The sequence below is a fragment of the Grus americana genome, chromosome 2 (assembly GCF_028858705.1).
Source record: "Grus americana isolate bGruAme1 chromosome 2, bGruAme1.mat, whole genome shotgun sequence".
Classification (NCBI taxonomy): domain Eukaryota; kingdom Metazoa; phylum Chordata; class Aves; order Gruiformes; family Gruidae; genus Grus; species Grus americana.
The window spans coordinates 32,251,091-32,263,492 of record NC_072853.1 but is presented as its reverse complement, the minus strand read 5'-3'; the positions used below and the strand labels follow the sequence as shown (position 1 = coordinate 32,263,492).

The 12,402-nt window shown below is 37.8% G+C and overlaps 1 protein-coding gene across 1 annotated transcript in view; it reads right to left on the bottom strand.

Annotated features, from left to right (window-relative positions):
- TPD52 (tumor protein D52) overlaps window positions 1–12,402 on the bottom strand; it is a 128,994-nt gene that overhangs the window by 61,463 nt on the left and 55,129 nt on the right. Inside the window, exon 6 of the mRNA XM_054815295.1 lies at window positions 4,103–4,284. Coding sequence (XP_054671270.1) covers window positions 4,103–4,284 — 182 coding nt within the window. The remainder of the gene's footprint in view (window positions 1–4,102; window positions 4,285–12,402) is intronic.

Genomic DNA, 12,402 nt, shown 5'->3' with positions numbered 1-12,402 from the left:
TTTTTTAAGGTTGAAGTTTACTTTAGAAGAACTGATGGAAAAAATGTATTTATGTAGCTACTTCAAATTTTCCAAGTGAAGGACACCTTCTGTGTAGTTGCTCTTTTACCCAAGACAGTCTTGAGGGTGGAATCCTTTCTTATGGCCACATGGTGGTAGCACTACAGGGTCTTCACTTGGACATCCCAAGAAATCACAACTGTTAGGATCAGGACAACGTCGTTTAAGAGAATAAGCTTTACAGACAAGAACGTCTTGTAGGATTTTTGTTTCTTTTCTAGCAAGCACTTTCTTTTCTAGAATTTTCAAAGAGCAAAGGACATTATATAAGAAAAAAGAAAATTACAGTATCATGAAAATAGTTGAGTTCTGATGAGAAAAAAGCCAAATGGCCAGGGAAATATCAAAAGCACACGTCCTCATGCACATACTTCCTTACATAAATGGCAAGAGAGAAGGTTTTTTCCTTTAAAGATACTAAACTAACATTTTGGAGGAGTCGCCAAATACCTGAAAAGACAATACAGTAAACTCAAAGATCAGCATCAGAATACAGGTACTAGAAGAGCCATGCTCTCAAGTCTGACTTCATAAAAACGGTATCACGAATTTCCATGTTTGAAGATTAAATCTGGTTCTTCTGTCCTGATGTCCTTCAAGAAATCATCTGTTATCTGTAAATTAAAACGCCCACTCTTCGCCTTGGCACAAACAATAAACATTTTGCAAACAAAAGAGTAAACAGTTCTACTGATTACATGAACTTACAATATGGTGATAACGTCACCTTTGTCAGCAAGTGAATTAACAGAAATAACAGTTAGAAAGTTTTACTGCAGTCACCAATGTCAGCTGGTACAGATCTAAATACACACTGGAAATTCTACCCAGTTACTTTCAAGCTTTGGTAGAAGATACTCTAGCACTAGTTTGACCTTTATTCTGGTGATCAATTGCCATCCAAAGAGAAGTCAGCATCCATCAAAAGACTCTAAGCCTTCACGCTTAATAAGAGGCCAGCAGACGAAAAGATTATATTTGTTTTGATAAGGCAAACTTTATTCTGTAAATCAATGAGCTGCTGTCTTTACTATGTAAGTAGATCAAAGCAATTGTACAAGCAAAGGCATAAGTCTTCCCACTACTTTTTAATAAGCAGGGAGATTCAAACTCAGCGGTACCCGAATGCTATTGATGACATCCGCAGCTAGTTAAGATAGCATTTTCCATGTTTATTTTTGATTCACAAGTACTTTGCAAATTTCATGTCATAAATCCCAGCTAGAAATGAACTGGTACAACTATGTTATATGTCACAGCACCTTATGGCAAGCTACGAGCTAAACAACAGAACAAAAGTTTGCCTGTGACTGCAATTTTTTTGTAAATCCAGGTAAGTTTTAGAAATTCCAATTCCAGAAACACAAATGGAAAAAGGTGGCAAAATTTAAATTATTTTCTTATATGAATATTTTTATTTAAATGATCAGGTCCATATAGCAATGAAACACTTAAGAAGTTGGAGACAAATTGAGGTTCCAGGACTGAATTGAAGAGAAAGGGGATTTGAATCAGTCACCTACATGTCAAATGAATGCTCTAAATCCATTATATATAGAGTATCAACCCTACTACTTCCACTGCCACTATATTCTCAATGTTGTAAATGCTGTCTGTATCATTTTGTGAACTACTGCCTTTTGTTCCAAATTTTATTTCATTAAAAATGCCCAGGCTGTTAATGTCCCTCTTTCCACTCCCACTCAATAGCAGTGTCAGGGAATTATAAACAAGCCTTATGTGGATCTCCTTGGTTTTATCATTAAAACAGGCAGTCAGAAATATAACTGGACTAGATCCTCTCAGCCCCAAGCTTATGCTCCCAGCATTCAATGGACAACTGACCCTGAAGCATCTGTTCCAACGATAGTTTCCTTGGACCTCATTTCTCCCTGTACAACCACAAAGTGCACTAGAAGAAAAGACATACAGCATTAGGAGAAAGATGAGAGCAGGAAAGGAGAGGACAGGACACTCGGCTGCCTGTGAGCTTTTTTAAGTTGTATTTCATCAGTTTCCCCCAATGTGTCTTGCCACCCAAGTATTCCAGAGCACCATGACAAAATGAGACATTAACACCACACAAGGAAACGGTGAGCGGTGGGCTCAGCATTCACAAGGTGAATGAATCGTAGTTAGGGATTTGAAGACAACACATGAAGTTGTCTGCTCCCTAAACCTGGGAGAAAGCATGCAAGCTAAAAATGGGACAAGGTAAAGGGGGAAGCACTGGAAGCAAGGATAGGGCATGAGCGCATGGAGCCTTGCTATGAACCGTGCAAGGAGACAGTTGAGAGCTATGGGTCAGAATCAGAGAGGAGACCAGCAAAGACAGTGCCACAGTGGATGTCTGTTCTGGGCTGTCTGATCAGGAAGAGGGAGTGGATGAAGCCTCATTCAAACAACAAGAAGCCACCTCATGATTGCAGGCCATGATCCTCACAGGGGACTTCAAATGTCCTGATTTCTGTTCAAGCAGAAACAAACACAGAGGGCAACAAGCAATCCAAAGGAAGTGCCCTGGTGACATTTTTTTTGCCAGAGGTACCAGACATCCCAGCTAAGGCTGGTCCTCTGCTGGACACATTATGGGCAGGAAGGAACTGTCTGAGAATATGGTAGCTGATGGCATCCTCAGCTGCAGTGACCACCAATGACAGAACTTAAACACTGAAGGAAAGTGATAAAGGCAAGTGGCAGAAGAGAGATCTGGGCTTCAGGACAGTAGACTTTGGTTTATTTGGGGTAGACAAGAAGCTGTCCTGACCTGAAAAGGTGCCCAGAAGAGGCCATTGATCTATACGGACAAACTCCTGAATGCTCTAGAAGGGTAAGAAGGGCTTTACCACTACAGAAGCAGCAAAAGACTAAGAAAATCCTCGCCTGCTGCCAAAGGTGATGGGCACAAAGGACTTGGATCATCCTGGGCCATCCATCACATTTGCTTTGAAAATCATAGACCTGTCAAAAAACGAAGTTGAGTATACAAATGCTCTGATAATATGTTATCACAAACTTTCACGTAAACATGTGATTATTTTTGTTAAATCTTCTTTTATAAAAAAAAAATCAACTATTTCAGAACTGTTTATCACAGGAATCAAATTTCATGTTTTAGACACACCGATCTTGCAGATTAATAAAGATGCTCCTCTTCTCTCAAGGAAAAAAAAAAGAGGGAAGAGAGATGGACTAAAATATTCTGATGTTATGAATTCAAAAACACGGTATTTTGTCTACATATTAAAAACTAAGTGTTAAAGCAACCTGGAGACAAATGAAATACACAAGATATCTTCAAATAATCATAAGTTGCTAAACACAGTTTAGAAAGCTTATAAATGCTGTTTCCACTAGAATTCATTGCTTCCTTATCTTTTAGCTCTAACTACTGCATTTCCCAGCACAACTGTTCTAGTTCCACCACAGTTCTAGTTTAGGGCACACAATGAACCTTGCCACCAAAATCTGTATAAAATCTTCTACAATATGGAATATTCGATCACATTAGCACTGATCATTTATTAAGAACAGCATTATCACGAATAATGTGTAAACTCCCCAGTACATCACCTCTTTTTTATATATTTTTTTTTTATATATATATATATATATATATCATAAATAGTTCCTGCTCAAGGAAGCTTACAATTTACAGGGGATTAAAGTTCCACATTCACAAAACTCCCAAGTATTTCAACAAACATTGCTTGTTTTAACAACTTGGGTGATAACAATCTCTCCTTTCCTCAGTGAGAAAACACCCAGTAACTTCCTTTGGTCATCATAAGTTGAAATAATATAGATAGCAGTAATGCAAACTTGCAAAGGAATCAGCATTCAAGACAATGATGTCTGAGCTACACAGATATTTTTGCAATCATATTTTCAATCTGCTTATTATGTTAATTTCTATAGTTTAAACCATAAAATTCATACAAATTATCCAAGCTCAGCCCAGAAGATGGTCAAGTCCCATCAGCTAAGCATTTGAGTATGTCATTCACATGTGTTAATTGCTTACTGTAAGTTTATTACTTACTTTCCATCTACTTCTGGTCTCTTGCACACACAGTGAAACTTGCCACCAAAATCTATATAAAGATCATCTTCTACAACATGGAATATTCGACCAATGGCAATTTTATCTTTGGCAGGTCCCATCTGAATTAAAGGCGAGCGTCTCAACATGGATGCAAAGGATTCCGATTTCTCTGAAGGAACCTACAGATAAATAAATAAATAAAAACATTTCACAAAACATACTATCTGAAGGTGGAATTAAATTTGACTTGTAACATACAAAAAGGCTTTATTTATTAAATTGCAAGTAAAGACTTCATGTGTCTAGTGCATTTTTAGCAAGACTTCTAAGGAGGCATCTGGTACATTTCTCCAAGTCCAACATTTTACACTTTAAAAGTAAAACTTTCATTAATTCAGTCACACAAAAACATAACAATTTGCATCTCCTGAAAACACTGCTAGGGTAAGTTGATTTAAAAATGCATTCCAAATATTGAGAGATGTTCTTTCCAGCATTATCTCCTATCTCTTTGTTATCTCCTTGGTGAAAACTAAAACAGAATTAATAACTTGCAGCTATTCATGCAACTATTTAACAATGAATAATACTTAACTCTTTATTTTAAAGAGCAAAACCATTTTGCCAAAGCAGCAAAAGTAGAAAGCATGCGCAGGACTGATCTAACACATAAAAAAAATTCAAACCACCAGTTCTTTCATCTTCTCTCTACATTATCAAAGTAAATATTTTAATTCAGTAACTAAATAAACAAAATGTCAGTTCCTTCTCATAGAGCTTTGGGAAAATGGGAGAACATAAATCCTCCTGCTCTTCCTCATGGAGACATCTGTGTTCTGTGATCTGAGAAGCTGACTATCACAGGCTTCCCATCATACGCTAGGTGAAAATACCCAGCTATATCATAGTGAGACTTATTCACACATATGCTTTCCTCAATATACTATATTTGACCACTTTTTAAGATTACTGCCTTTGAAATACATTTAGTAAGAAAAGCCTTCTTGCCAGTAACAAATGAAAGGGCAGCGGCATTTTGGAACCAATATGTACTAGAAATCTGAAAGTGAATTTAAGGAAAACATTTTATAGAAGGATAAACAGATTCAAAAAGAAGAGAGTCTATTAATTTTCCCCTGCGTTTAGCAGTAATAAACTGATATAACAATTACTTCACACAAGATTTGAGACTATTTTCAAGCCAGCAGAAGAACCCAACAGAACAAAATAATCAAGCAATTAAAGTTTGAGAGATCTGTTGGCTTCAACAACACAATTTTCCATTCACTACTTCAAGTGGATCCTGAAAATCCATCTACATTTCATATGAACAGAGAATAATGCCATCATTTTCCACTTGCACATTCGGAAACTTTTATTCTTAGGGAAGTCAAAACAAGAGCCAGTTTTGAATTCCAGCCCTGCTGGAAGGCACAAACAGCGTGGGTTGTTCTGCTGTGACGTAGCCTCGGGAATTATAAGCTAGAGATCTGACACCTGGTAAATTTGCAGCTTCAGAAACAGGAACTGTTAAATGTAGCATCCCAAGGACAAGGGCTGAACAACATGCAACATACACACACGCATGCACGCACCCCACAAAAAGAAAGCGGCTGGTGATGGTAAATCACAAACAGAGCAGTAGGATTTTATATAGGAAAGCTAATATCTGATAAGGTTCCAAACATAGGATTGTTTGAATTTCACAATGCAGTTTAAATTCCAATACACGAAAACTAATTGTACAGGATGCATTTGTAAGTGCTCCAAGAATAAATGAAAAATAGTGGAAGCAATAAGAGGAAGTATTTAAATGAGATTTATTATATGAATTGCAGGGGCAGAAGCAATTTAGATGCAACTTTATATCAATGTATAAGCCATAAGCTAACAGTAAACATTTAAAAATTAACATCCCCTCAAAACTACTGTGTCTGAGCAGGAGATTATAAATCGATCCTCATACTGAAATGCCAAAACGTGTTTTAAGGGAAACTGAGGTATGACAACGTGCAAAATTCAGTGATCTTCCACTGACTTTCTCACTATGAACTCACTGGAGTTTGCTGAATCACCCGACTGCCTTGGAATTCAATTGCTTGCTCCTGTAAAGTAACAAACACTTTTCCATCATCCTGTATGCTCATAAATATTTGTTTTCAAAGATGATACATCTCTTCTTAGTTATACCTTGGCATTCAACACCAAGTTACAGCAGTGAAATACAACACAACTCCATGGTAAATGACTCTGTCCATTGAGTTGATCTTTCAATTCCCTACTTCCCTAACCAGCGTTATCCCATTTCTCCATCCTTCACTCCCAACCTAACTCGATTTGTCTGAGGAAGATGATACCAATGAAACCAATCATTCAGAAAGTGACAGCACGAACACTCACAGCACAGGATTTCCAGCAGACAGTCAGTCTCTCAGATGGAGCAGCTGAGTGCTACATAGGAAAACAACTTTCCCAAGTAAGAGTTAACATTATCACAAGCAGGGATGCCTGCAGGGAATTAAGACATGCACATAGTGTAAATACAGAAGGACAGCATCTACGATACTGAAGAGACAGACACAAGCACAGCATCATCAACTGGCAGAGATGCTGGCTCTTCAGAAACTGGTGTTTTAGAATAATCACCCTTCCAAATACTTTACCTGCTCCATCTATGAGACCGAACATGTGACAAAAATCTTCCTGGGGTCCTCCAAAAACTCTGTTAAGTCTTCTTAATTTAGGACACAAGTCTGTAAGTGTTTAACCAACCAAGCTGGCACTGCCATGCCTCATCCTGCCCACTCCACTCCCTCCCACACAGAACTTCTCTCCCCTTATGCCACCACTGAGACTTGTCCTAACCTAGAGTAAGCCCATGTCAGGAATGTAACAAACAAAAGCTATTTACTTTCTTGTAAGGACAGTTTTCTGTTGGTCTGGTTTCCAAACTAGATCACCAAAGAACCAAGTGAGTATCAGGATGAACAAATGACAGCGTGAGAATTCCTACAAACAAGGGTAAAGATAAGAACATGGCAGCAATATATAAACTCAGGATGATAACGACTACTACATTTCATCCTGAAATATTTTCAGTTATCCTTCATAGCAAGGCAAACTAATAAGAAAATTGGTCTAGGAAAAAACAAAACCAAAACCAAAAAGCACCTCCCAACACACAAACCACAAACCAAAAAGCCCACAAAGAAAGGCAAATATTATCGTTTGCAGGCTAATATATATATACTCCACAGCTAAGTTCAGGTATCAGGGAGAGAGCAGCTTTGTTTTCATATTTCAACAGGATGTGAGGAGGTCCACCTATGGTTTGGATTAATTTAATGAACACTAGTGGATTCAGACATTACACTAGATGATCCATCACCATCAACTGAACTGCCTTTTCTTATATGTAGATCATGTGGAAAAAGTCTGAGCAAGTAGAGAGGATCAAGACAACTTTGGAGATTTTCCTAAGTTGCCTAGAAAGATGACATTAGTAATGGCCATTGAACATACTGAGTAACACTGAGCTTTTTTTTTAAGCAATAATACAATTCACAGTAAATTCCTTCATCTCTTGGCAATTACGCTCATTAAATGGCATTCACATCATTTTTGTTGCCTTCATAAGATGGCGCACACAGTAGGGTCTCTACCCTAAGAAAACCCAATTTGTTGCTTGTGAAATGTTTATATCCACATGAAGATCACTACATTAACATCCTATGGATTTCCTGGTTTTATCACCTAAAAATGGTCCATTCTAGTTAATAACATTCCTCTCCTTTATGTCCCTAGCAGAAAAAAACCTACAGATACAAAATTCTCCCATGTGCATAGCTGCCTGTGAAATAATCTCTGTACATGACACACAAGTGCTCTCTTTACACACTGACAGACGTGCTCAATCCTTACCAGAACAGAGATTCAACTCACCGAGATACAGATGCTAATGTACAAAGAAATCCTCAGCCATTCTTCATTTTAGACAGTTTTCCAAGAAGCCACTGGGAATCTGTCTGAATTCTATCACAGGTCTACAAGTCTGCCATGTTCTCCATTCTGCTTCCTGGAAAGGAACTTCTCAAGAGGACAAATATCTAATTTATGTATACGAGAATCCTCAAGAGATTCCATTGGTTACTGCCATCAAGCATTCTTTTGTGCACAGTCTGAAAATTGAGTAAGCTAAAATACAGTATTTTCTCCAGTTTTCTGCATCACCTAAAGGACATCTCATTAAACAGAAATTTATCTCAAGCATTTAAAGAGCTTTAATGACATTTTCAGTACTTTCCTCCAAAACTTCTAAATCTCCTTAACTGGATTCCCCACAGTAGCACTACAGAAAAACAGTAAGACAGTAAGACAACAGAGCAACATACTTTATTAAGCACTCTACTTTTCCGATTCTCAAGGAGTGCTGGCTATGCAGCTGTGATAGATAATGCATAACACGTCAAGTTGTGAAAATTGGAAAATATTACAAAATTCAGAAGCACAAAGGGCACATTCTTTTCAAGTACCTGAAGTATATAGGCTTTTTGAATTCCTCCTTCTTACATGCCTAACCTGTTTGATTTTTCCTTCTAATTTCTAGGTTTTGAAGTTTTTCACAAATATTTGTATGCCTTTCATTTTCTGTGCACATAGTTCAATAAAAAACAGAATATCAGAATACTCTGCAAGATGATATATATTAACCAGAGAGTGGAAAAAGTCATAGATTTAAACCCCAGTCAGATCCAAACGAAAGTAGTAACTCCAACGGAGGAAGGCAACATACTACTTCTGGAGCAACGTCTATGACTGTACAAGCAGGGTGGTCCTATCCCACCCACTGAGCAGTTTGTCTTTAAACTCCAGCTACATGTTTTATGTTTGCTTGCAAAGGCAAGTAGCATGCACATTGGAATGCGAGAGATACGGATGAAACAAGTGAGATGGGAGATTGGTAATCTGACTGCTACAATTAAGGGGTGAATGACACATTAACATCAAGCAGCAAGCAAAGAATGCAACCCGCTGTGATGATCAAATTTGGTTTCCTCAGCACTGTCATTCACAGCTAGGAAGATTTCTCTGTCCAATGTTAGTTACACAAAACAACAAAATGGGAAAAATGATTTGCAATAACAGGTTAGTACAATAGCTAAAGGCCCAGCAGCTTGGAGATACTCAACGCTTGACTGGAAAAGGCCCTAAGCAACGTGAACCAAGTTTGATATGCTTGCGTCTGAACAGATGACCTCGTGAGATCACTTTCAACACGTATTATTTTACTCAGAAGAGAGAGAAGACTGGGACCCTGCTATAAAGAATATTAAAACAAAACCCAATACATTAAGCTACTCTCTGACCAATATATATTAACACGCTTATTTCAACTAGTAACCTAAAAAAAATTTGCTATCTACCAGTCCACTAGACCTTAATTTCCTATACCTTGTAATTACTAAAACTGTACACTGTTGCTTTAAAAAAATCACAGGATTTTTTTAAAAGTTGTTGTAGGCATTACTAGGGTAACGGGTCATAGTGATTCACACAGTTCATTTACCAAATTCCTCTGTAGCATACTTTTACTATTTTTTACTCAAATAAATGCAACAAGGTCTAAGTCAAAACTCCATTGTGCAGAAGAATATCACCTTAAAGGCAACAGGACCAACTCAGACAATATACCACAAAACTTCACATTCAACAGTTAATGGCCTCCACCCAGAAGCAGCATAACAAGCATTGCCAGCTCGAGAGTTCTCCTAAATTTATCAAAGCAGCAGCATCGAGCTTTGTTTTCACCACCATGGTTTTCCTGCACACTTAAGTTCTTCCAAGAAACAAGGGTGAGGACTCAGGAGGAGCACTGATAGGACTGACATACAACTACAGTGACTGAAATTTCAACATACAAACATACAAGCAATTTCAACTCAAAATAATTTCTCTGGGTGCCACCTTCTTTTTATCCATTAAACTATTTGGTCTAATGTTGATGACTCTTTATTGAGAAGTTCCATATATTTTATTCTGGTCTGAGAATATAATCACTCCAATTTTAGGCCTCATGCCTGTAACTCATCTCAAACAGAGATGTACAGCTCCCAGTCTCCCCTCAACTAAGCAAGTTCAAGCACCTTCTATAGCTCCAACTTCGAACATGTTCATGACTTTGTGCCTAGCAGTAATCAGTGATTTCAGAGCCTTCTCAAAGCAGAAGCTCTGCTTCCTGTATTAGTAGGAAAGAAAAGTTTAGAAAAAAATATTGAAAGTTAAGAGCTGACATTAACGTTTATTACTTATTTGCTCTAAAATACTGTCAACCTCTAGTAAGTGCCTAATGTAGATTTCTTAAAAAACAACCCAGTCTTGCATCTTCAGGCTCATTCCACTGTACAGCTGTTGTCTAAAAGACATCATTCCCACTAAACCTGCAGAGCCCTCAACACCTCCTGCAGTCCCTGACTTTTTGTCTCCTCTTCTAAAGTTGCTCTGCACTGGGCAAAATGCCCCACGTTGCCCACCTTGGGTGTCTACCACTCACATCTCTGCTCAAAGGACAGGCTGACACAGAATTGTTCTTTTTCTTCCTTCAATTTTTTTAAATACTGTCCCACAGTTTACATACATCCTGAGATGCAGAAAACACCATCAGTAATCACCTCAATATATAGCACTAACTACAGTATTAGGCATCCTACTCCTTCCCAGGCTTGTGCCTACACTATTTTCTCAGACAACACAAGCTCTGCAGGCCAGGGGTTCACCTACTTGTTTATAGTCAATAGACATGTAAACAATAAATAGAAACAAAATCTGATAAATAGTTGTACTTGTCATATACAGTCCATGACTTGCTTATATTCTGTAGTACTGGGAGAAATCAGAAGCCTAAGATGAAATATGACTCCAGAGCATCACCTGGACTTTCATGTGAACAGTAATGACTGCAAAGACAGGAATCATCTCTTCAGTATGACACATACCTTCTCTTCTCCATCTCCGTTCTACCATTCGATAAGGAGACATTTGCAAAAAATATCTAATTACTTGTTACTCTCTTAGTTGCAAACAGCGTTCATCTCAAGTACTATTGAAGAGGACAATTTGCAAATTGCTAGCTAATACACTTTATTCACATACGGAGAATACGTACCATAGACACCAGCTTGATGCTCCAGTAACAAAAAGATGTACAAGGCTATTTTAGCCTTTTTTTGAAGCCCCATGTTTAATTCTGCAATACGTACCAAGGCAAGTATTAAAATGCTGTTACTTAAAAAAAAAAAAATGTTTATGGATAAAGCAGACGTGAAACTATGCACATAGTAGAAAATAGGGAGATTATTCTTACACAGCTCTGCAAACTAGGACACACGTTTCAGCTAGTATACAAGTAATTAAATACAACTGCCACAAAATTCACCTACTAAGGCTCATAAGTGACAGCACATCATCATCCCACTTACAGCACATCGTTATAACCAAATACAGCACAAACTCAGAATTTGTTCTTTTGAAGTCCACTGTCCAGTCTGCATTTTTTCCCACCATAACATAGCTCTTTTTCCTCCCTGATTAATGGCCTGAGGTTTTGTCCTATTAAAAAAAAAAAAAAAAATCAAACAACTAAAGTTCGCACTGTTTCCCAACAGATTCAACTTACAACCCAAATTGGGCAACCACAAAGACAAGGAAGATCTCTTCAGTTTCCTATAAACAAGAGAATTTTCCATTTTATTCCATACAAACAGATAAAAGTGAAGAAGTAACATAAACTTCTTGCTAACAAAGGGTTTTGAAGATTAACCACTGTATAAAGCTGAAACAAAAGCAAGATTAGTGTTATTAAATAAAACTACTGAAGGAAAACAGTCCAAAGAGAAAGCATAAAAAGAGGATACGTGATTCAAAGCAGAAATAAAAGCAGTGATTTGGGGAAAAATCTAAGATTAATGACTGCAAAGTCACAAAGAAGAGCTCTAAAAGCAGTTAAGTAGAAAACTGGAAGCTTCCCTGCTAGTAAGCAAGAAGGTATTTATAAAAAGCTTCACGAGTCACTTCCTATGCAAAGATTGTTACAAGGCCCAATTTGTGTAAAGACAGCACTTGCACACCAGCTTACACTATGATGGCCAGGTTGGATGGGGCTTTGGGCAACCTGGTCTAGTGGAGGGGGTTGGAACCAGATGGTCTTTGAGGCAGGGGGGTTGGAATTAGATGGTCTTTGGGGTCCCTTTCAACCTAAACCATTCTCTGGTTCTAAGACGTGAATTCTTCAAAGGAATTGT